Source organism: Microcaecilia unicolor, chromosome 14 (genome assembly GCF_901765095.1).
Source record: "Microcaecilia unicolor chromosome 14, aMicUni1.1, whole genome shotgun sequence".
In the NCBI taxonomy this organism is placed as follows: Eukaryota; Metazoa; Chordata; class Amphibia; order Gymnophiona; family Siphonopidae; genus Microcaecilia; species Microcaecilia unicolor.
Window position 1 is genome coordinate 30,356,550 of NC_044044.1, and position 25,220 is coordinate 30,381,769.

The 25,220-nt window shown below is 46.3% G+C and overlaps 1 protein-coding gene across 5 annotated transcripts in view; it reads left to right on the forward strand.

The window, feature by feature from the left end:
• ACIN1 (apoptotic chromatin condensation inducer 1) overlaps positions 1 to 7,814 on the forward strand; it is a 53,596-nt gene extending 45,782 nt beyond the window's left edge. For all 5 annotated transcript variants that reach the window (XM_030187750.1, XM_030187751.1, XM_030187752.1 and 2 more), the window contains 10 exons: positions 273 to 315; positions 505 to 656; positions 3,926 to 4,075; positions 4,965 to 5,145; positions 5,236 to 5,381; positions 5,511 to 5,618; positions 5,781 to 5,888; positions 6,139 to 6,469; positions 6,559 to 6,659; positions 7,239 to 7,814. In XM_030187750.1, coding sequence (XP_030043610.1) covers positions 273 to 315; positions 505 to 656; positions 3,926 to 4,075; positions 4,965 to 5,145; positions 5,236 to 5,381; positions 5,511 to 5,618; positions 5,781 to 5,888; positions 6,139 to 6,469; positions 6,559 to 6,659; positions 7,239 to 7,502 — 1,584 coding nt within the window. In that variant the 3' untranslated portion in view covers positions 7,503 to 7,814. The remainder of the gene's footprint in view (positions 1 to 272; positions 316 to 504; positions 657 to 3,925; positions 4,076 to 4,964; positions 5,146 to 5,235; positions 5,382 to 5,510; positions 5,619 to 5,780; positions 5,889 to 6,138; positions 6,470 to 6,558; positions 6,660 to 7,238) is intronic.
• The last annotated feature ends 17,406 nt before the right edge of the window (positions 7,815 to 25,220 follow it).

Sequence of the window (25,220 nt, forward strand, 5' to 3'; positions counted from 1 at the left end):
GGCATGAACCTTTAACGCTGGAGTGCCAATCCGACCGATAAATTACTGGTGTTTCTCCCAGTCTAGAGCAGAGGGCTTAGCATCCAGAAAAATGAGCCCTTATTTTTAAATGAATCCTTTCTAAATGCACAGCAACATATTTAGGTTTCCTGGCTCTCTTGTTTTGAAGTCTGTTTTCTCTTCCTGTGTCTTGATGACAGCAGGTGTATTACAGTAGCTGACCTTGTGCCCGCTCTGTGGGCTGTCTGTCTTTCCCCTTTCTCCTCTTACAGAGCACCACACCGAAGGCATTCAAAAGGAAGATCTCTGTGGTTTGTAAGTAACCTTTTAAATAACCGTAAGCAAATCAGTGCAGCCTCTCTTTTGGGGGCTGGGAGTGTAAATCCTGGTACCAGGATCTCACTGTGCCTAAAGGCTGGAAAGACATACACCAGGGAATATTGATAGGGTATGGGCTGTATCGCATCATTCCTCTGTAACTGGCTACTGAATTTCTATGTACAGCTGCCAACAAAGGGACCAACCAGCTAAGCACCTGCATGGCAGGCAATAGTGACAGTGAAACGGGGCACCCCACCCGTAAGCGGCGCTGGGGAGCTAGCACAGCCACCACACAGAAGAAACCATCCATCAGCATCACCACGGAGTCACTGAAGGTAGGTGTGACATGATTGGCAGCACATTCCCAGATTTTCCTTCCATAAATAAAGGGCTCCAACAGTGACAAGTAAATACAAAAGGAAAAACATTAAGTATCAAGAAAAATTATACAACGAACCCTTTTTCCTGAAGTTGGAGAAAAAATAGGAAGAAAAGGGTATTTTAATAGACGTTTGTAGGCATTTAACAAGCTCTGGTTTTAATGAGCAGGGGTCCTTCGCCTTAAAATGCCACAAAACAGTGGTTAAGGTTGGCTTCACATTCATGTAATCTACACCTACTTTTAAAATTGATTAGTAAAGGTCTTATCAGAATCTTCCATTAGTCTTGCCCACTATTCCAGAACCTGTGGGATAGTTGTGTCCATCAGCAGGTAGAGAGAGAGAACTGAAAACTGAGCTGACACATCTCTCTTGGCATCTAGTCCAGTTCCTCGATATTTATGTAGACAAGCAATAAGGATAATATTTGGCATAAATACAAAAACCTTAACTTGCTAACCTAACATTAACCGGGCAAGGAAATGTGTGGACCTCTCATCACTGGACAATTTGTAGAGAACTAGAGAGATTTACGAAGTACCATGCAAAGTGACAATCATCATTTGACCCATTACTTCGCACTAAGATGATTTTTGTGGCCAACTCATGAGGGAGGCCGCCTCCACCACCATTGGACAACTGGAGGTCCAACCTTGCTTGTTGATATAAGCCACTGCCGTTGCATTTTCGGAGAAAACTTGGACCAGGGCCCCCACCAGAAAGGGAGTGAAGTCATGCAAAGCATTCTGCACTACCCTGAGCTCCAAGCGATTTATCAACCAGCAAGACTTCTGTTCCATCCATGTGCCACATGGAACTTGTAATGAGCTTCCCAACCCAACTTGCTGGCATCCATTGTTGCCACTTCCCATTGTATTATCAGAAAAGAAGCTCCACTTGAATTCCTGGGTGGCAACCGCCAATGCATACCCCCCTTCTGGCTGGCAATCAGTGTCCAAGGAAGGTGAAAGTTGTACTTCTGTGACACTGGAGACTCTTGTAAAGGCTGCATATGTCATTTGACTCTAGAACCTGGATGTAGTCTGACATTGGGCCTGCCTTGACTGAGGAGAAAATGAATCTGTTGAACCAGCTTTGACCTCCTGCATTTCGTGAAAGAGATCCTCGTCTTTGCTGTGTTGACTAGAACACCCAGGTACTCCAGTGTCTGCAGTGGAGTTTGCTCTTCTCTAAATTGATCACCCAACCCAACAACTGCAGAACACTGACAACTGTCTTTCGCCGCCACGCTGTCTGACTAGGACAATGCGCAAAAGAGCCAGTTGTCAAGATACAGGTGAACTCTGATTCCCTGATGTCGAAGGAAGGCCACTACCACACCACCAAAACCTTGGTAAATGTTCTTGGTGCAATGGTTGAGACAAGGGCAAAGTGATGGCTCAGCATTGCAAAACATAGAAACCTCTTATGCAGGGACCATATGGGTACATTCAAGTATGCCTCCTTGAGATCGAGGGCAGTGAGAAATTCTCCTGTTTGAACCAAGGATATGACCACTCTTAGCGTTTCCATGTGAAAGCAGGACACTCAGAGGCAGTAGTTTAGACCTTTAAGATCTAAGACCAGATGAAAGGTTCCTTCCTTCCTTGGGACAATGAAGTAGACAGAGTATCTGCCTTGTGCTTGTTCAGCCCGAGGTAGAGGTGAGCAGTGGCTCTTCCAACTCTGTCCCGTGTTCAGTGAGACCCATTCTGCTGTAATCAGGTCCTGAATGTATCTGGAAGGCCTTAGAATGGTGGTTCCAAACCTGCTCCTGGAAGCCCCCAGTCAACCAGGTTTTCAGGATATCTGCAATGCATATTCATGAGAGAGATGTATATGCAGTGGAAGTATATCTCTCATGAATATTCATTGTGGATATGCTGAAAACCTGCATGGCTGGGGTACCTCCAAGACCAGGTTTGGGAACCACTGCCTTAGAAGGACCTCTAAGCCCTCGAGCAGAAGGCTCCTCAAAGGAAAGCACCACCAGAGCCTCAGAAATAAGAGTACTGAGCTCCTCTTTATGAAACAACCTCAGTACGTTTTGGGTCATCCCCCTTCTCAGGAGAGCTGTCCCTTCTCTAACAGTTCCTTTAACGATGGCTTCTCTGAATAGACCAATGCCACATCAGATAAGGCAAGAGAAGCATAGAGCCTCATCTGTGCTTTCCTTGCGTCTAAACAAGATCTTAGGAGCAGGAAGGGCAGCAGTGAGAAACTGAAGCACCTTGCAGCAACTCCGACTGCCCCGATGCAGCTGAATGCGCTCTCAGGCCCTGAGATTGTAAAATGGTGGTTGTGGTCCATGCGTGACCAGACGGAGGCTGTTCCTCACTGCCAGCTGGCGTTATAAAATGGCACCCTGGTCCATGCTCTCATGCATCAAACTGTGCACCAACCCTGCTGGAGAGCATGAAGACTTCACCATATTTAGATGCTGCACCATATCCAAAGATGTGCTGCTGCCGACTGTTTACTCAGAGTCCCGCAGAATTCCTGGCTTGCATGCACTGCAATGCCCTGACCCAGGCGGTGGGTCCCACAGCTGGAAGACTGCTTTAACCGCCTCTGCGGGAGTTGCCGTTTATCTCGACTATCACCACAGCACAACATATCCTAAGCAGTGAGTCAGGATCCCTCCCCTGCACCAAGTAGAACTTGCAGCCCTCCAAGTGGTTCTGAGTGAAACTTCAGTCAGACTTACCACTGCTTGATAGTCTGTCCGTTCCCCCCCCCCCAAAAAAAAAAAAAAAAAGCTCACAGTCTCCACAAGTCTTACCCCAGATGAGACAGAAGCAGGACTGTTACTCTGTCCCATTTTTTCCAGTAAACCTCTTTCCTTCTTTTTTAAGGTTGTTTTGCTGGAAAAAGAGAGTTCCACAAGAAACAAGGGAACGGTGAAGGGAGGGAAGAAGTAAATTTGCAGGGCACCAACCAGTTGACCAGCAGGACCAGGAGCAAAGCACTCGGAACCAAAGGCTGAAAAGTGTCTATCCACCTGCTGGAGATAGAAAATACTGTTGAGCTGGACTGGATGCCAAGATGTCTCAGCTCAGTTTTCTATCTGCTAGTTTATGGACTCAATTAGCCCACAGGTTGTGGAATAATGGGAAGCTACGTAATGGAAGTTCAGCATTGCACTTTTAATGTGCATTGAGAAAATATTTACTGCATTTCATAGTCTGTTTATAGACTACAGCTTCCTCCTCTTCTTTATGCAGAGTCTAATTCCTGACATCAAACCTCTGACAGGGGAGGCGGTGGTGGATCTGCACGCTGATGAAGTTCACATGTCTGAGGACGAGAGTGAGAGAAATGGGGGGGAGAGCCCCCCTGACAAGGGGCTGAAGATATGCCGAACAGTCACCCAGGTCGGAAAGAGGCGAGGGGCTTGTACAGGGCCAAGGGTTGAACCTCTGTATACATCTGGGACGGGGCGGGTGTGACGGCTGTGCTATATGGAAGGGGGGAGAGGAGGTGGGATCTGTAATACTCACAGGAGGTTGAGAGATGATGAAGCAGGTCCGGAGTAGGAGTGAGACAGTGTGAGCATCTCCTCATAAGATTGAATGCTGGTAGGTGATGTTTTTACAGTATTTCACATTCCTCCTCATCCTTTCAAACCAGTTGAGTTGAGTGGGTTGTGCTGTCCTACCGCAAATGGAAACTGAGAAACACTAAAGCTTATCAGGCAGAGGTGGGCAACCACGGACCTCAAGGGCCACAACCCAGTCGTCGAAGATCAGAGAAGAATTCCACAGTAAATGTGCATGAGATTGCTTTACATGTACTGCTTCCATTGTGTGTAAATAGATCTCGTGCATATTCATTGTAGAAATCTGAAAATCCAACTGGGTTATGGCCCTTGGACCGTTGTTGCCCACCCATGCAACCCTGAACTAGCCAATATTTCTCTCAGCATATGGCAAGTACATGTGCAGCCCAGTTGTGGTCTGGGGAGGTCCAGTTAGGTCCCCTGGTGATTTTTGTAGATGGACAAGGTCTTTGGGTGTGCTGTCAGAGGTTCCATTGTTTTGCGTTAGAAAAGGGGAAAAAAAATCCACGGTCTTCAGATTGTTTTGGCTAAGCTGGTATCCTCTGTACTGCTTGGGTTTCCCTGGGAGTGCATGTTGTGGATTGCAGGTCTACCCCCCCCCCCCCCCCCCCCCCCCAATGAGTTTCTTGAGTGCCCCCTGAGAGCTGAATAACAAGCAAGTCTCTTTACACTATTTCACATTTTCCTCTGCATGTCCTTCCTAGATTGTCCCAGCAGAAGCTCAGGAAAATGGGCAGGGGGAGGAGGAAGAGAAGGAACCTGAAGAAGAACCGATGCCAGCCCCAACACCAGCCCCAGCCCCAACCCCTGCACCAGCACCACAGGCTCCGGAAGTGTCTGTAAAGCTGGAGCCCCCTCCCCCTGTGGAACCAGAAGTGAAGAAAGGTTCCTGTCTGCCTCCAGTCTTTATTCAGTGTATCCATTCCCTCTTCACACATTCCTTGATTCTCTGTTTTGTTTTTCTCTTTTTCTCAGTGATGCTGAGTGACACGCTGCTCCGCAGGTCCATCAGCCGGCAGAAGACAGGAGTATCCATCACAATAGATGATCCCGTGCGTACCACGCAGGCTCCGTCGCCACCTCGAGGCAAAGTTACCAAAATTGTTCACGTTTGTAACCTGGTGAGTGTATGTGGGGAGGCTGCCTGAGTGATCCCCAACCGGGCAGATACATGCTGGCGTTTCTAGAATAGAGAGGAGGTTTTCATGATTGAGATACCGAACCTTGTTCTCATCTCTTCTCTCCTTCAGGTACGACCTTTTACTCTGGGCCAGCTGAAGGAACTCCTGTGCCGTACAGGGACGCTAGTTGAGGAAAACTTTTGGATTGATAAAATCAAATCCCATTGCTATGCCACGGTAAGAAGGGAAAGTGGCCGGTGTGTAATGAACAGGAGGAGGGTCTGTCATAGATCAGAGCCTGCTGTGCGGAGTTTCTTGAAATTTCAGGAAAGAGTTTTTTTTCTGTTGGTTCTAGGAATGCCCTCATATCCTGTTTGTGTGATTTCTTTCCCTGTGCAGTATTCCACTGTGGAAGAAGCCCTCACAACCCGCAATGCTCTCCATGGAGTCAAGTGGCCCCAGTCCAATCCTAAGTTCCTTTCCGCTGACTTTGCAGAGCAAGATGAGGTATAAAAGCATGAGGAACTTTGCTGATGGGGGCTGCACCCATGTGGAGTAGAAAACTGTCAGTTCTTCGACAGCCATTAGAGTTACCGAGCATGATATTGTGTGTTGGGTACTGCCGAGGGGGTGTGGGTAGCTGTCCCTCGTAGGAGAGGGCATTAGTCTTCAGAATCGGTGGGGTTGAGGGTGGATGATGGCAGTGTAGGGGACTGTGGGCTTGAGTACCCCTTTAATGAATTATTCTTTGCTTCAGCTGGATTTCCACCGTGGTCTGCTGGTGAATCGGCCACCAGAGCTGAAGGCAGAGGAGCTTCCACGTCTGCACGGGCCACATGCTCCTCACCCACACCCTCACGGCCCTTCATTGCGAGCTGAGCACCGGGAACAGGAGAGGACAGTGCGGGAACAGTGGGCTGAGAGGGAAAGGGAAATGGAGCGGCGAGAGCGGACCCGTGCCGAGCGGGAGTGGGACCGTGACAAGATCCGGGAAAGCGGAAGGTCACGCTCCCGGTCACGGGACCGGCGCAGGAAAGAGCGTGCTAAGTCCAAGGACAAGAAAAGTGAAAAAAAGAGTGAAAAGAGAGGTAAGGAAAAGCCCTTCTCTGTCACAGGCTGCTGCTTCTCTCTAAATAATAGCCAGACACTGAACTTGCATCTCTTCCCCCCTCCACAGAGAAGGTCCAGGAGGAACCTCCAGCTAAGCTCCTGGATGACCTCTTCTGCAAGACCAAGGCTGCCCCATGTATATACTGGCTTCCACTGACCGATGAACAGGTGAGAGGAAGTGTGGCGTGAGCACTATGAAGCTGGTATCTGAATGGAGGCTCAACAGATCTTATCACAGGGCAAAATGGGTATATTGCACTCGGACCAGGCTTCTGCCCCTCAAGCTACGTATTTGGTAGAGGAACAGCTCACCCCAAGATGTTAAGCAAACTTACAGAAGGCTAAGGACTTTGGCATGATGGAAGAAGAGGTGGATTTTCAACTAGGGCAGTGATTCCCAAACCTGGTCCTGGAGGCACCCCAGCCTGTCAGGTTTTCAGGATATCCACAATGAAGATCCATGAGAGAGATGCATGCAAATCTCTCTCATGTATCTTCATTGTGGATATCCTGAAAACCTGACTGCAGTGCCTCCAGGACCAGATTCTGGAATCACATCTTCTTCTGCATTGCCCTTCTTCTCCCACCTCCCCCTATAGTATTGAATTAAGGCTTATGGTGCTGTTGACTAGTAGAAGCTAGAATTTATCAGAACTCAGGCTTAGAGACATTAAATTATGTTGTCCGTTTTAACCCTCTCTCTCTTATGCTCTGTTCTTCCCCCTACCATCTTCCTCATCCTTGCAGAGTGCCAGGAAAGTAGCTGAGCGAGCAGAGCGTGCCAAGGAGCGGGAGAAGCGACACAAGGAGCAGCAGGACCAGGACGAAGAGCGCAAGGGGCGAGCCAAGGAGCGGGAGAAAGAAGCAGAGCGGGAGCGTACCAGGGACCGGGAGAAAAGGCGGGAGCAGAGCAGAGAGCGGGGCCGGGAACGGGAGCGCCGGGACACCAAGCACCACAGTCGGAGCCTGAGCCGCAGCACACCAGTACGGGATCGGGGGGGCCGGCGATGAGGCAGGAGGGCTTTTCCAAATCTTGCCCTGGTAAGAGGCCACAGTTTCCATGAACACTGTACTGGTCAAGACTGTCGGTTAGCAGGAGGGAGGCACAGAAATGGACGGCCCCCCTCCCTTGCACTCTGCTTCCTGAAGAACTTGGGACTGTCTGTGAGATGGGCCCTGGGAAATGAAAGCAGCACAGGAGGGGAATGATAGAACCGGTTTCCCTTCCTCTCACTATATTATCTTTTTATTTTATTTTTTATTATTTTTTTTTTTAAGATGCCGTGGTCTATGGAGAGAAAATAAACTTCAGAATTAGTTTTAGTTGCGTAGTTTCTGCTGCTGTTTGTTGTGAGTGAGCCAGTAGGAGAGTGGGAAGGAGAGAGGATCATATCGCCCTTCTCTTGCTCCCCCACCAGTCACTGTATATCCATCTGCCTGGGGGGGGGGGCAATTCCTGGCTATCACTTTGTCCCGCAGAAGAGAAACAATACAGTGTAGCATCAATCCCAAACATAAATACAAAATTCCCGAATCTCATATCCCTAACCCCCCCCCCCCCCCCCCCCTTTTAGAATACAGACAAGGGCAATCACTGTCTAAACAGCCTGGAGTCTTAGAACCCCCCCCCCCCCCCCAAAAAAAAAAAATCCAGCACAAGATGAAAAATAACCACAGAATCCAAGTTGTACAGCAGCTACAGACCCACCATCAAGTCTAGGAGTAAACATTCACAAAATGTTCCGAATTGGGCTTCAACCCTTCTGTGGCAAACACTAAATAGAGGGTCCAAATTTTCAAGAAGCGAGCCTTACGCTTGAAGGACCCATGAGGTTTCTGGGCCTCCCAGCTAAGCGAGATCATTTATTTATTTGGATTTTGCTCACACCTTTTCAGTAGTAGCTCAAGGTGAGTTACAATCAGGTACACTGGGCATTTATTGTGGATCCTGAAAACATGACCTGCTGGCATGTGATCCCAGGACAGGTTTTTGGAATCAAAGGTACTCGACCCCATCCTTGGGACACACCTAGCCAGTCATGAGACACTGGGGCCATCATGAAAACCTGACTGGCTCATTGTGTCCTGAGGACTGCACTGAGAACCCCTGCCTTCGATGCCTGTGATAGCAATGCTCTTCTTTCAGAAGGGTCTGCATACTTAGAGGCAAAATTGAGTTCCTCGTGAAAAGTCACAGTACTGGGCTCTCCTAGTCACTCATTTGTTTGTGTCGCCTAGTAAAGCTCGTCACAGGGGCTGTAATTCTACAAGTGGGTGCCCTAATGCACCTTCTAGAACAGCATCTGAGGACCCCTTTTCTGCAGTAGGCTACTAGAGTAACCCAACCCATGCCATTACAAGAGCAAGTCTTGGCGCCACTGCCCATATAAACACTTTGCTCTTTACTGCGTAACCTTACAGACTAATGCTTAGTTGTTTAACTGCCGCTTATGCCCGTGAGGGTACATTTACTAGCTATATGCAGGCACCATAGAATCTACTACTATTTATCATTTTTATAGTGCTACACGGCATACGCAGCGCTGTACACCATACACAAAAAGACAGTCCCTACTCAAAGAGCTTACAATCTAGATAAGACAGGTAAACAGACAGAACAAATAAGGGTAAAGGAATAAAGAGGTGAGGATAAAAGGACAGGGCAAGTGAGTAGTGGTTAGGAGTCAAAAGCAGTGGTGCTGAAGTTCAGCAGCACAGAGGAAGGAAGTGCTGGATCAGGAGCGGTGACACTGCTGCATTGCCAGTATACTGCTATTTTTGGCTCTCGACTGTCTCCCTGTCCAAACTGGAGTCCTAGTTATCTGAGTCTCTCTTCTAGAACAGTGGTTCCCAAACCTGGTCCTGGAGATACCCCAACCAGTTGGGTTTTCAGGATCTCCACAGTGGCAATGGAGGCAGTGCATGTAAATCTCTCGCTCATGAATATTGATTGTGGATATCCTGAAAACCTGACAGGCTGGGGTGCCTCAAGGATCAGGTTTGGGAAGTTGTTGCATGTTGCTTCTTCCAACCCTTGGGACACACCCAGCCAGTCAGGTTTTCAGGATACCCACAATGAATGTGCATGCAAATTTATCTCCTGCATATTTATTACAGGTATCCTGAAAACCTGACTGGCTGGGTGTGTCCTGGGTTGTTGCAAGGATTATTCTCATTTCTGTACCTGTTCTAAGTCTACTGTGAAACTGCATATGGAATTCAGAGCTGGGGCCATTTTAAGTTTTGCTTCCTAAATATGGTTAGCTGCTGCACACGACTCCAACCCTACTGCCCATAAGCAAGAGAGAACTACTACTACTGTAAATCATTTCTATAGCGCTACCTGTCGTACGCAGCGCTTTACAATTGAACATGAAGAAAAGACAGTCCCTGCTCAAAAGAGCTTACAATCTAAATCAGGACAGACAGATAGGACACATAGGGAAAGGGACTATTGAAGAGAGGAAGACAAGATAAACGTTACGAGGTAGGCCTTTAGCCCGGATTTGAAGGCAGCCAGGGGTGGAGCTAGATGTAATGGCTCAGGAAGCCCATTCCAGGCATAAGGTACGGCAAGACAAAAGGAACGGAGTCTGGAGTTAGCGATGGAGGAGAAGGGTACAATTAGGAGAGATTTGCCTAGTGAACGGCGTTCCTGGGAAGGAGTGTAGGGAGAGATGAAGGTGGAGAGGTAGTGAGGGGCTGCAGAGTGAATGCACTTATAGGTCAATAAGAGGAGCTTGAATTTTATACGGAGAGGGAGCCAGTGAAGTGACTTCAGGAGAGGGCTGATATGGGCATAACGACTTTGGCGAAATATTAGTCGTGCAGCAGAATTTTGAAGAGGAGAGAGGTGGCTGAGTGGAAGTCCTGTGAGAAGCAAGTTGCAGTAATCTAAGAGAGAGGTGATGAGAGTGTGGATGAGGGTTCCGATAGCGTGTTCAGAAAGGAAAGGGCAAATTTTGCCGATACTCTGCATCTGCACATCCAGCACGTGCTAATTCCCCATATATATCCTACTGCAGCCAGCAGGGGGCAGGCTTGTACTACAATAATCAGCTACAAAAGCCTTTACCAGAGCCTCAGTCCTACCCTGTGAAAGGGCTTCTTGTCTGACCTAAAGCTCCAAAAAGCTAGTCAAAACATGTATTAAGTTGGTCTGATAAAAAGATATCTTATTTTCACTAACCTCTCATTTGTATAAATATTACACAGAAACCCTTAGTACAGGCATTACTGCATTTCTTTTGACTAGACCGTTCCTGCTCCAGTTGTACTTGTGTCTCTCAGTTTGCTGCATGACTTGTAGTGTCATACAAAGTTTATTTAAAACAAATTAATGTCCTGTTTGGATTACAATGTAACATTTTGAGCAAAGTAGTGCAATAGGCGTGTTAGTCCACTTTTTAAGGTAATACCTTTTAATACTTAAAAAAACTCCAGACAGCCCAGAACACAGCAGCCAGATTAATATTCGGCAAATCAAAATATGAATGCGCGGCACCCCTATGAGAAAAACTACACTGGCTCCCACTTAAAGAACGCATCACGTTCAAACTTTGTACCCTAGTCCACAAGATCATCCATGGAGACGCTCCAGCCTACATGTCAGACCTAATAGAACTACCACCCAGGAACGCAATAAAATCTTCTCGTACATTCCTCAATCTTCATCCTCCCAATTGTAAAGGTCTGAAATACAAATTGTTGCATGCGTCTACCTTTTCCTATATGGGCACGCAACTATGGAACGCACTACCACGCAACCTGAAAACGGTCCAGGAACTGGCCAATTTCCGTAAACTACTGAAAACGTATCTCTTCGAAAAGATATATCACAAAGATCAACACGTGTAACTACACAATCTTTAATATTGATAGGAATGTCTTATAACGTCTTTTGCTGTAATACCACCATGTACCCCAAACCCTCCATAAACCAAATGTATATTCTTTTCTATTTCCAGTATCCACGACGAATTGTAAGCCACATTGAGCCTGCAAAGAGGTGGGATACAAATGCAATAAATAAAATAATACCTTTTTTACTGGACTAATTTAGCTTTCATAGGCAATACCTTCTAAAGATCGGCGATTATTTGCACGCTTCTGATCTAAAGGTGGCGACATTGCCTTCGAAAGCTAATCAAACGTTTTCAAATCAGTGAATGATACATAGAGCGTACAAGTCTGATAAGGAGAATGCAGTACTGCTGTTGGCACAGAACAGGTGCTGTTACTCAGAGATTCAGGCTGGAGAAGTATTACATGGATGTTAGCAGGAGAGTGCAGTGTAAGCATTAGTACACTTGTGTTCTCTGTAACACGCTAGATTGACTGTGGCTGCATTTTCCTGCTCTCTACAGAGAACCCCTGTTACTGGTAAGCAACTTTGCTTTATCTTAGTAGTTGGAATACAGTTTTTCTTTTACTTGTTTCTAGACCGTGAGGGTCGGCTGCTTGTGACCCCCATCATGTTACAGTAAGTGGGAGGGGCTGGTGTGTTCTTCCAATATCATCCGCTCAGTTGAGATTTCTTCCACTTGGGGTAGATGGGCAGCTTATAGGAATTAGTGTGTTCAACACCAACTTCTTGGTCCCAAAATTGCCATTTCCATATTAATTCTGCACCCAATAAAACGTGATAGGTTGTGGAGACAAACTGTACGGCAGAAGTGACATGATCTTTTCCCTGGATATCTGTCCCTAAGATTTTGCAGTCTCTTCTGCAGCCCATGGCAGCTGGTGGGCCCTCAGCAAGGCTTGACCCTGTACAGTGTCCCTCTGGCCAGGGGTGTAGGGTGTGAAGAGGGCACAATGCAAGTACTATCTCACAAGTATTAGCACACACAGAGCAGGTCCCATATAAGACAGGGTGCTGCACAGATCTGACCACCTCCTCCCAAGGGACAGGGTCATAGACCTGGAGGAATGCTGCACAATGCAGAATTTGCTCAGAATTCCTGACCTCCAGCTGCCTCCCTCCCACCATGCACACTCACTGGCTTCAGCAGAGCATCAGGAGCAGCTTCCCAGTAGCACATTGATTTGTTTCCTGCTCTTCTGCTGCCTTGGACCCCAGCGGTTCCTGCTGCTTGGCTGTAGGAAGGCCCATGTGGCTCAAAGGAATGGTCAGGCTGGGACTGCAGAGGGACAGGAAGCAGCACACTGCTGCTGGACAGCTCCTCCTGTTGTGCTGAAGCCAGGGGGGGGCTCTAAAAAAGGTTGGATGAGGCATGTGAGGGGGGGGGGGGGGCTGGAAAAAAATGGATGCAGTGAATGAGAAGCCTGGAGCATGGGGAGGGAGGTTGGGAAAAAATGTGGCTGGTGTTTGCAGGGAGGAGGGCTGGAATAAATATGGATGGAGTGAGTTGGGGAGCTGGAAAAGGTGGTTGAGGTGTATGTGTGTATCATGGGAATGGGGTGGAGGTCTGTAGGAAGGTGCATGGGAAATGGCTGTGGAGATGGAGTGGGGTATTTGATGCCTATAGGGAGATGGCAGCTCTTAGAAGAATTCTGCACAAGAAAATTGCAAATAAAGTCTACAGACTTGCAAAAGTTTCAAATTTTTTTGCACAGAATTCCCCCTGGAGAAATGTGGCCCCGTAGCTCTGCAGTGGGGGGAAGCACTAGTCTCAGGAGAAGGAAGGTAAATTACAGTTGATTTCTCTGAAACACGCAAGATGCCCTATGTGGATGGGACATGAGGTCAGAGAGAGCAGCTAGAGAAAGTTGCCTTCCATTGCATCTCATTCTGAATGAAACCAGCTGAAACTCAATGAACCAGTAGCGCTGAATAACCCTAGGCTGAGAACCAGTCAACTCTCATCACTGCCCAAGACCTTGAATCAATTGATTCATTAAAGAGGAAAGGGAAAATTCTGAAACAAGGCAGGAATTGGGAAATGGCCATCCCAGTGAATGAGGTGCTGTAGGTGGAGAAGGGATAGAAGGAGACAGCCTGGGACTAGAGAGACTGTGTGAAACGTGACATGCTTAGACAATCACAAGCTGACTAGCTGAAATACTGAGGTAGGACAAGAGCAGAGCAAGACACTGCATGTGCTACAGTTTAGGTATATATTTGAAAGCCTTATGATTGTGTGATATGTCCTTGTATTTCGGGGGGGGGGGGGGGGGGGGGGAGGTATATGTCTATATCCTAATATTTGTATATATGCGGAGGGACAGGGAGCTGCGGTAAACCACTGTAAAAGAAAAAATATGGTCGTCTACTGTGGATGCGGAAGCAAAATGTTTTGCTGCCCCGCGGGAGTAGTAAGAAGCTTTGCTCCCGTGGTTAAAAAAAACAAACAACATTTGCAGTTACCGTTCCTGGTCTGGCATCTCCTTACCTGCCTTCCTCCCTCCCTCAGTAGCTCTACCTTATGGAGCCAGGCCAGTTAAGCCGACAATGATCCTCAGAGGCTTGCTCCAGGACTTTCTCTCTGCTGTTTAGCGAAACAGGAAATTGAATCAGAAGGTGGGAGGGAAAATGCTAGATTTCAGGGAGAATAGGAACACAGAAGGGAGATGCTGGACTTGTGGGGGGGGGGGGGGGGGGGGGGGGGGGCAAAGCAACACAGAGGAGTGATGCTGGACATAATAGGTGGAGGGGATAGGGATAGGCCTCTCTCTCTCTGGCCTAAAAATAAGCCCCTTTATAGACTTACCCCGATAGTACTTTTCACAAAAACTGTAACCCAATTAATTTACACAGACACACGCAGTACCTTCTACACAAATTGTGTTCTAAAGCGCTTTATAGGTACAGACGCATAACATCTTTCCAGTGTTGTACAGTAACTAAGTAAATGTAGTTACTGTACTTAAGTAAAAGTTTTGTTATTTTACTTGTAAAGAAGTACAGGATAACATTTGTTACTTTTACCAAAGTAATAATTTCACCAATTTTTACTACTTTTACTCAGTTACATTGGATGCTTGCAGTAAAAAGTAGAAGCGAAATGATAATGATGATTCTTCAGTAAACCAAATGAAATAGCAAAATTGGGAACAGGATTTTACTATTGCAAACCTGGTCACATAAACCATGGATCATCTCATCATAAATGTTGCTGTTCAGTGATTATAGCCTATGAGAACAGTGGAGTTGCCTGTGGTTGTTGACCTCGTTACTAGTCTCCAGCCAAACAGAACAGTGATCAGTTGGATCACTTTAAAGCGGAGATGAAGCTGAAGCTGGTAACAATTCTTGGTGAATAAGACATATGTCTATATCACAACAGACTGCTGGTCATCCCATAGAAACTATTACATTGGGGTGACTTTTTTTTTTGTTACATTTGTACCCCGCGCTTTCCCACTCATGGCAGGCTCAATGCGGCTTACATGGGGCAATGGAGGGTTAAGTGACTTGCCCAGAGTCACAAGGAGCTGCCTGTGCCTGAAGTGGGAATCGAACTCAGTTCCTCAGGACCAAAGTCCACCACCCTAACCACTAGGCCACTTTGTCCATTTGATTGAAAGAGTCATTAGAGAGGAAGCCTTAAGACTGAAGGGTTCCCACATATTTGATGTTCTTGTATCAGTTCTCAAAGATATTCAGAGTTTGTCATCAGACAAAAATTTTTTTAGAATGACAACAGACAATGATTCCAACTTTCTGAAAGCCTCCTTAGTAATTGGACAGCACGATGATGATAATGAAGATAAAGATGCAAGCGATGAGATGAGTTATACAGCACTGCTTCTAATGCAGATGATAATGATGATAAAGTATTTTTTGCTATACAGAAGTCAAGTGTTTCCGAGATTCCCTTGATCATAACCTGCAGACTCAGTCAGAAGACATCAGTAATATTGCAATGTGGTCTGGTTTGAAGGAACTTTTTTATCAGACTGAACAATCCATTTTCTACTAGTATAGTTGTTGAGCCTTTTTAGCTGTGCTGGATTAATGACTCACAAACACACTCACTTGAGTGACGGTCATTTTCCAAAAATCTATGGGCCCTGTTTACTAAGTTGCGCTAGAGCTTTTAGCTCGTGCTAAACACTAGAGACACCCACAGATTCCTATGGGCGTCTCTAGCGTGCACTAAAACGCTAGCGCGCCTATAGCACGGCTTAGTAAACAGGGACCTAGTTTTGCTAAAAGCAAAGTGGATCGAATTGTATTACAATAAAATTGTTGGGATAAAAACTTTAACAATAGTTGCATTCATTGTAGTTGTGGTACTTTTACTTTTTACTCAAAAAGAATTATATTAGGCAATAAGTTGTTTACTTTCACTTAAGTATATTTTTTTAATGTGTTTTTCACTGAACTTTTACTTAAGTATTAAAATATACACTTATTTTTACTTTTACTTAAGTACTTTGACCTGGTACTTTAAACAACATTGCACCTTTCACACAAACTGTATCCCAACAGATACAGCACCATTCTTACATATCATATGGGGGTCTAATTTTTTTTTTTTATGTGAGATGTGGAGGAGACAGGAGGCCTGGACCGAGGCGGCGGCGGAGAGAGACAGAAAACACAGAAGGGGAGAAAACCATCTCCTCAGTACTTCTCTATCTTTCTCTCCCACAGTCCTCTTATACACTTTCCCCCCTCTCTTTCTCCCTCCCCCCTTCTCGGTATCTCTCTCTCCCTCTCCTGAGAAATATCACTCTATCTCCATTTATTGATGGAAACACATCCTGCGGCTTGTGAAAAGCTGTCACACAACGGCAGTAAAGGCAACTGTGCAGAGAGGAGACTCCAGAAGGGCTCATTCACCACTCTCATTTGAGCTAAAGCACCGACTGGCAGGGGCTTCACAGAGACCCCCTCTCCATCCTTTCTGAGAGATAAGGGTGAGAGGGAAAGACAGGTGAGCTAAGGCTGAAACCTGAACTCTTTTCTCTACACTGCCTGCTTCTCTTTCTGTCTCTGTCTTGTTCCCTACTATCTGCTGCTCTCTCTGTCTGCTGCACTGTCTGTCTGACTCTGCTCCTCTCTCGCTGTCTTTCTGTCTAGGGTTCTTCTCTACCCCTGCTTCTCTCTAGTTCATAGTGGTTAGTGGTCGTGTTGAGGGGAAAGGGGAGAAGAAAGGTTTGTGTGTGAACAGGGGTCTCATTATTCCTCTTCTCCTGAGAGACAGTGTGGATGTGCGTGTGAGATAAGACCGGCTTCCTAGTTTCGCCGTCTCCTTTGCTGGAGAATCCTCAGTTTGTCCCCTGCTTGTGTCTGTGGCTTTCTGCAGCAAGAGAGATGAACACTTTCAGGTAAGGACAACCTTCCTTCTGTAACTCATCACCCCACCCACCCACCCACACTCACTGCCTGCACACAGGGGATGTCAAGGAGTGATAGATGTGGGGGTGGAGGGTGGTGCTGGGTGATGGACATTGAGGATGTTAGTGGGATGTCAGGGAATGACAGGTGGGTTGGGATGAACCCATGGGAGAGATGGCTATGGTGGTTACTGAGGGGTTTTTGGATGGGATGACGGAGAGGATGTTTTGGTGGGATAGGTATTACGGTGTGAGCACAAGCCATGAATGGAGGGGATGTAAGTGATGACAGTGTGGGCTGAATGCTGGGGGTATGTAAGAGAAATGGATAGAAAGAGCGTTGCAGTACCTTTAGGGGTGTCAGGAAGGGATGAGTGTTGTGTATGGAGGGGGCATGATCAACAGTGGTGATGATGTGTTGGGCAGTGATGAACACAGGAGTTGTTCAGATGGAATGGACATTTGAGGTGCTGGGGAGAGATGGACTATTGGGGTTCTAAGGAAAGATGGACACGGGGATTGTTCAGGTAGGATAGACTTTTTGGCTGCTGGGGAATGATGGACACAGATTGTTCAGATGGGATGAACATTTGGAGTGCTGGGGAGAGATGAACGGGGGGGGGGGGGTTGTTCAGGTTGGATGGACATTTGGAGGCCTGGGGAGAGATGGACAGAGGGATAGTTCAGGTGAGATGGACATTTGGAGGCCTGGGGAGAGATGGACAGAGAGATAGTTCAGGTGGGATGGACATTTGGTGGGGCTGGGGAGAGATGTACGGGGGGGGGGCTATTAAGGTGGGATGAACTTTTGGGGTTCTGGGGAGTGATGGACACGGGTTGTTCAGGTGGGATGGATATTTGGGATGCTGGGGAATGATGGGATGGACATTTGGTGTGCTGGAAAATGATGGACTTGGGGGGGGGGTTGTTCTGATGGGGTGGACATTTGGGGTGCTGGCAAATGATGGACAGAGGGGATCTCACAGCATGGCAGATATCAGGTGATCTCAGAGAGCAGTAAAGTGTACAGCTGGATACCATAGGTGAAGTTCGCAACACAGAGATGAACGTTGAGATGGTTCTAAGTAGTCCAGGAGTCAGTCTGCAAATAAGGATTTCTACATGCCTGTATGATCATCTGTGTCTAAAGCCAATGTGTGATATGCCTGTCCTTCCCTGCACATGTAGACATAGTTCTGCTAGTACATGCATGTCCTGTACTTGTTGCTGTAAGAGCATGCACGTGTGAATAAGTGAAAAGGCACACATGTTGCCCTTTGGTGTATAGAACTTATGCAGACGGTCGGAACATGCACACACATCTGAATAACCATGTACAACAGATTAAAGGCATTCCATGCAAACACCTGCAGATACATTACTACATGCCTCTATGTATCTGTGACTGTGTAGTTGTGTGTGTGAGTACTGAGTGCTTATGACACTGGTAGCGCATCTCTTCACAACAGCTCCCGTGCTCCATTCACAAGCGTCTATGTGTATATGTGACACTGGTAGCACATTTCTTCACAACGGCTCCCGTGCTCCATTCACAAGCGTCTATGTGTATATGTGACACTGGTAGCACATTTCTTCACAACGGCTCCCGTGCTCCATTCACAAGTGTTCCTACGTGTATTTGTGACACTGCTAGTGTCTCTCTTCATAAAGGCTCCCGTGCTCCATTCACAAGTGTGCCTGGATGTATATGTGACACTGCTAGCGTGTTTCTTCACAAAGACTCCCATGCTTCGTTCACAAGCATGCTGCATGTATATGTGACACTGGTGGCAAATCTCATCACAACAGCTCCTGTGCTCCATTCACAAGCGTGCTGCATGTATATGCGACACTGCTAGCGTGTTTCATCACAACGGCTCCCGTGCTCTATTCACAAGCGTGCTGCGTGTATATGCGACACTGCTACCGTGTTTCTTCACAACAGCTCCTGTGCTCCATTCACAAGCGTGCTATGTGTATATGCGACACTGCTAGTGTGTTTCTTCACAACAGCTCCTGTACTCCATTTACAAGTGTGCTGCGTGAATATGTGACACTGGTAGCAAATCTCTTCACAACGGCTCCTGTGCTCCATTTACAAGCGTGCTGCATGTATATGCGACACTGGTAGCAAATCTCTTCACAACAGCTCCTGTGCTCCACTTACAAGCATGCTGCATGTATATGCGACACTGCTAGCGTGTGTCTTCACAACGACTCCCGTGCTCCATTCACAAGCATGCTGCATGTATATGTGACACTGGTGGCAAATCTCATCACAACAGCTCCTGTGCTCCATTTACAAGCGTGCTGCATGTATATGCGACACTGCTAGCGTGTTTCATCACAACGGCTCCCGTGCTCTATTCACAAGCGTGCTGCGTGTATATGCGATACTGCTACCGTGTTTCTTCACAACGGCTCCTGTGCTCCATTCACAAGCGTGCTATGTGTATATGCGACACTGCTAGTGTGTTTCTTCACAACAGCTCCTGTACTCCATTTACAAGTGTGCTGCGTGTATATGCGATACTGCTAGCATGTTTCTTCACAACGGCTCCCGTGCTCCATTCAAAAGCATGCTGTGTGTATATGTGACACTGGTAGCAAAATCTGTTCACAACGGCTCCTGTGCTCCATTCACAAGCGTGCTGCGTGTATATGCGACACTGCTAGTGTGTTTCTTCACAACAGCTCCTGTGTTCCGTTCACAAGCATGCTGTGTGAATATGTGACACTGGTAGCAAATCTCTTCACAACGGTTCCTGTGCTCCATTCACAAGCGTGCTATGTGTATATGCAACACTGCTAGCGTGTTTCTTCACAACAGCTCCCGTGCTCCATTCACAAGCATGCTGTGTGTATATGTGACACTGGTAGCAAAATCTCTTCACAACGGCTCCTGTGCTCCATTCACAAGCGTGCTGCGTGTATATGCGACACTGCTAGAGTATTTCTTCACAACAGCTCCTGTGCGTCGTTCACAAGCATGCTGTGTGTATATGCGACACTGCTAGCATGTTTCTTCACAACGGCTCCCGTGCTCCATTCACAAGCTTGCTGCCTGTATATGCGACACTGCTAGCGTGTTTCTTCACAACGGCTCCCGTGCTCCATTCACAAGCGTGCTGTGTATATGACACTGTTAGCTAGGGTCTATTCACATGAATATGTAAAAGTGTCTACATGTTTGTGGGGAGATTTTGTATTCACTGGAAACATTTGTTTGGGTACCCTAGGCACCCACAGAGCAGAAAAGTAGATGGAGGACCCTAGCAATGTATGAGCCAGTGATTGACCCTCCCTCCTTTCCTTTTGGTTTAATCTCTGCATTACTCCATGGAGAGATGCCCTCACTCTGGAATTTTCTCTAGGGGAGGGGAAATGGGCATAAGAGTAAGGTTTAGCAGATTAGGCATCTTAAACAGAGATGAGTCCTGACTCCTAGCAGAGAAGTCCATTCCTTGCTTCTGATGTAGATAATATTCTGCCGCAAGAAAGACAGACGCAGAGAGGTAATAAAAGTTCATAAAACTGTATTATTACAATCAGTGGAGCAGTGACTGTGGGTTGGTTTGGTAGAAAGGGTGGAGCAGTGGCCATGAAACAGTTTGGTACAGAGGATGATGCATGACACGATTTGGTGCAATCAGTGAGCAATGACTGGGGGATGATTTGGTACAACCAGTGGAGTATTCTTCATTGCAGATTCAGCTGTCGTAGAGATATGATAACGCTGTACATTATTGAATTCTGAAGTTGGTTGTACCTTGCATTTCAAATGCAGCTTAAGATACAGGCAGAATGGAGACTGGAGTTTGTAACATACAAAGAAGCTGTATATGCGGAATGGAGGAATAGCCTAAGGGTTATTGCAGTGGACTGAGAACCTAGGGAGTTGGGTTTGATTCCCACTGTGGTTCTTTGTGACTCTAGGCAAGTCACTTAACCCTCCATTGCTTCAGGGGGAAAGAGACAGATTGTGAGCCCACTAGGGACAGAGAAAGTACCTGTATGTAACATAGAAAGGCAGCCTATCGAATGCATGACCCTTACCCTTACTGCCACTGTAATCTGTGGCCGTTTCTCCCCTCCCTGCCCCAGAGAACTAGATAACATTCCAGCATGAACGCATCCCTCCATGGGAACAACGTGGAGGCATCTTGAAAGCAAAGTGTCTTCATGCAGCAATGAAGAAATTAATCCCAAAACAGTGTTCTTACCCTTTTTGCTCTGTGGATCCCTTCGGTACTCAAACAGATGTTTCCACTGATTTGGTGAAGCAGTGACTGTGAGACAGTTTGGTACAGAGAATAGAGTAGTGACTGTAGAATGGATCGGTACAATCAGTGGAGCAGTAAAAATGGGATTTAATTTAATTTATAACCTGTCTTTTCACATAAAGTACAAGGCAGAATACACAAAGCATAGAAACATGAAGGGAGATAAAGACCATATGGCCTATTCAGTCTGCCCATCCATGCCATCAACTCTCCATACGCTTTATGACAAAGACCACTGACCATTTTAGTAGCCACCCTCTGGACCATCCTGTTTATACCTTTTTTTAAGGTACGGTCTCCAGAACTGTACACAATATTCTAAATGAGGTCTCACCAGAATCTTACACAAGGGCATTATTACCTCCTTTTTCCTACTGGCCATTCCTCTCCCTACTACTTAACATTTCTAAAGCGCTACTAGGGTTACGCAGCGCTGTACAGTTTAACATAGAAGGACAGTCCCTGCTCGAGGAGCTTATAATCTAAAGGACAAATGTACAGTCAGTCAAATAGGGGCAGTCAAATTGGGCAGTCTAGATTTCCTGAATAGAGGTATAAAGGTTAGGTGCCGAAGGTGACATTGAAGAGGTGGGCTTTGAGCAAGGATTTGAAGATGAGCAGGGAGGGGGCTTGGCGTAAGGGCTCAGGAAGTTTATTCCACGCATAGGGTGAGGCGAGGCAGAAAGGGCGGAGCCTGGAGTTGGCGGTGGTGGAGACCTTCTAGCTTTCGCCGTCACCTTTCTACCTGTTTGTCCGCCTTAAGATCATCACACCCAAGTCTTGCTCCTCTTTCATGCACAAATGTTCTTCACCCCCTAAACTGTACCGTTTCCTCAGATTTTTTTGCAGCCCAAGTGCATGACTTTGCATTTTTTAGCATTAAATCTTAGCTACCAAATTCTGGCCATTCTTCAAACTTCTCTAGGTCCTTCCTCATGTTATCCACATCATCATGGGTGTCTACCTCATTGCAGACTTTGGTATCATCCCCAAAGAGGGAAACCTACCAGATAGCACTTCAGCAGAAAGATAAATATAATTTAACTATTAAAACACGGGGAACCACTACAGTCTCGACAAAATTCTATCCCTTCTACACCCAGAGGAAAATCCATTGAGTGGTTTGAACTTCTCTTTTCTCTACAAGCTACCCAAAACCAATCCAACATTTGAGTCTCGCTTTGAGTAGCTTCCACAGGGGACAATCACACTACCTTGTTCCTGGATCACAGCCCAAACAAGGTACTTGCTGGGTCCTTTTCATTCCCTGCTGAGCAGATCAAACAGAATTGAAGCAGACCAAATCCCACTGTCAGTTCTTGTAGCATGCTCTGACACCCACAATTTAACAGCAGTACAATTTAGATTTAGCCACATATTAATTTCTTGTTAAGAAAGCCAAGGACACGTTAACTTAGAGGTGGGAAGCGTTTATATACCATAAACCAAAGATAAAATGATTTACCCCAAATAAAGTGCAGAGGCAGAAATTTACACAGAAATTCTTTATATGAATCATCTACAAATACAGACAGTTTAAACACAAGGTGACAAAAATACCAGTTCAATTTGGAGCCACAATGTAAACGGGGTGATTTTCAAATGCCCTTGCCTATGTGCAAGGTCTGACCTCATACCTATCTTTCAAAGGGAAATTCTACGTTTTAAAAACTGTCAAGGATACTCTGGAGAATCTGCTCGCGCTCTCTCTCTCTGGGTGAAATTTCACATGTAAACTTTAATGGACACTATTTAACCTTGCTCTCCTCTATCCCCATTGTACCTGAAACACATGTATCTATAATCGACTTTTATCACCTTGTATTTGTTTTCTACCAGACTAGGCGAATGCCTTTACGGTATTATGTAAGCCACATTGAGCCTGCAAATAGGTGGGAAAATGTGGGATACAAATGAGACAAATAAATAAATAAAATATATCACTTTCCTGGCCTTGCCTAATCAAGCAGCAAACAGCAAATTCAGAAAAAAATTCAACTTGAAATCACAATCAAAAAAAGATACATCAAGCCACAACACAAACATCACAATAAAACAATGGCATTCAAATATAGTAACTGCTCTGTAAGAATTAGGCCACCACCTTACCACAACTTCTACTGGCATTACCTCGAGGTTTCCTGCAACTCACACTCAAGTATGTCAGGACACCTCCAGATCTTCAAACCACTCTGACTTTGGGTAAGAAAAAGTCCCCCCAATATTCAATGCGTTTTAAGTGGGAAGGAGCACTTAAATCCCCCGATATTTAGTGGCACCAAAGCAAGCAGTGCCACTGAATACCACAACCAAAGACGCAGACCCAATATAGGTATCAACAGCAGTCACTTCAACAAACCAAAAAAATGATACCATTCATGAAAACTTAAAGCAGATAACTCACAATGAACAGGTCTTCCATAAAATAGCACTCATTTCAAATAATAACTTTATAAATAGGAGAAAAAAACACTTCAGAGACCTTACTGGTAGCATACTTCAATTTTTCAGTTTACCACAATGAAGGTCAAACCATTTTCAACATGTTGCAAAGTTTGCATTCATCAAGACACTAATATAAGTGAACTATTCATTGTGAAGATTCACCACAATGTAAAATCCAAATGGAGGGGACAATGAAACAAAAATTAACTCTTTAGTTCTTTTAAACGGCACGTAACACCCAACGGAGCTTCCGTTTCACTTCCAGCAACAGGGCTTCTTCAGAGGTTAAGCGCTTTTGCAATCCCGTTCATTTGGGAACAGTCTCACTTTCTCATTGTCCAAAATCTCTCTTCAACCCGCCCACCTCCTTCCCTCCCCAGCCCATGGCCAAAAAGCAGCCCCCCTCCCCCCCCCCAGACTGACTCCCCCACCCTCAACCTCCCAGCCATCCAGGTAGGCCCTCCTTGGGCCTACCTCTATCCCTGGTGGTCCAGTGGGGGCCATTGGGGGCAGAAGCGCAGGCCCCTTACTCCTGCCCCTAGCAGCTGCCTGGCAAAATGGCTCCTTGTGGTACTACAAGTACGAAGGGCCAGGGAGCTTGCCTGAATGGCCAGGGGGTCGGAAGCGAGGAGTTGTTCCGGGCTTTCTGGCCACAGGCTAGGGGAGAGAAGAAGAGGACTTCGTTGTGGCAGTGGGAGGGGGCTCAAATTTGTTTAAAAAAGTTATGTGGGTGCCGGCCCGATATTCGGCTGGGCCCGCATAAGCTCTGGCAGCCTGTTCCCACACATTTAGACCTCAATATTCAGTGCCGGTGTCCTGACATGGCCCGACACTGAATACTGGTGGCTAATTCACTCAGGGACAGTAAACTTTTAAAAAACACTGACCATCACCAGCTGAATGTCAGTCAGAATGTATTTGGGCTCATAAATGTTCTTTTCTTTTTCGGCTCCTTCCTTGTGGAATCCTTGCCCTAAAATTAGAATCTGCCTGATCCCAAAGACAGAAGTTTTCACCCTGGCCCATCAACCAAATGAATTTGCCACATTCAATTGCCCTCCTCTTCTGACTTTCTGTTCAGCTCAGCAACTGGAAGAGAGCCAAAGGAAACCATGTAGCACTGAAATCATCACCATTAGGAAAAAAGAAAAGTAGAAATTAATATCCTTTTTCTCTTGTTATGACAGCTGGTCTGGAGCACTGTGAGTGAGGTAACGGGGCATAGTTTGTGTGGGGCACTGACCCCAGGAAAGTGAGAAGAGCAATGGAATGGTTTGATACAATGTCTGCGATGATTCAGTGTAATGGGAAGCAGTGGTGATGGCAAAATGTGCTGCAATGGGTAGAGTAATGACTTATGATGGTTTGATAGAGTGACGGTAGAATGATTTTGGTGCAGTGGGTGGCTCAGTGACTGTAGGATGGTTTGATATAGTAACGGTAGAATGATTTGGTGCAGTGGGAGGATCGGTGACTGTAGAGTGGTTTGATAGAGTGACGGTAGAATGATTTGGTGCAGTGGGTGGATCGGTGACTGTATGGTGGTTTGATACAGTGACGGTAGAATGATTTGATAGAGTGACGGTAGAATGATTTGGTGCAGTAGGTGGATCAGTGACTGTAGGATGGTTTGATAGTGACGGTAGAATGATTTGGTGCAGTAGGTGGATCGTTGACTGTAGGATGGTTTGATACAGTGACGGTAGAATGATTTGATAGAGTGACGGTAGAATGATTTGGTGCAGTAGGTGGA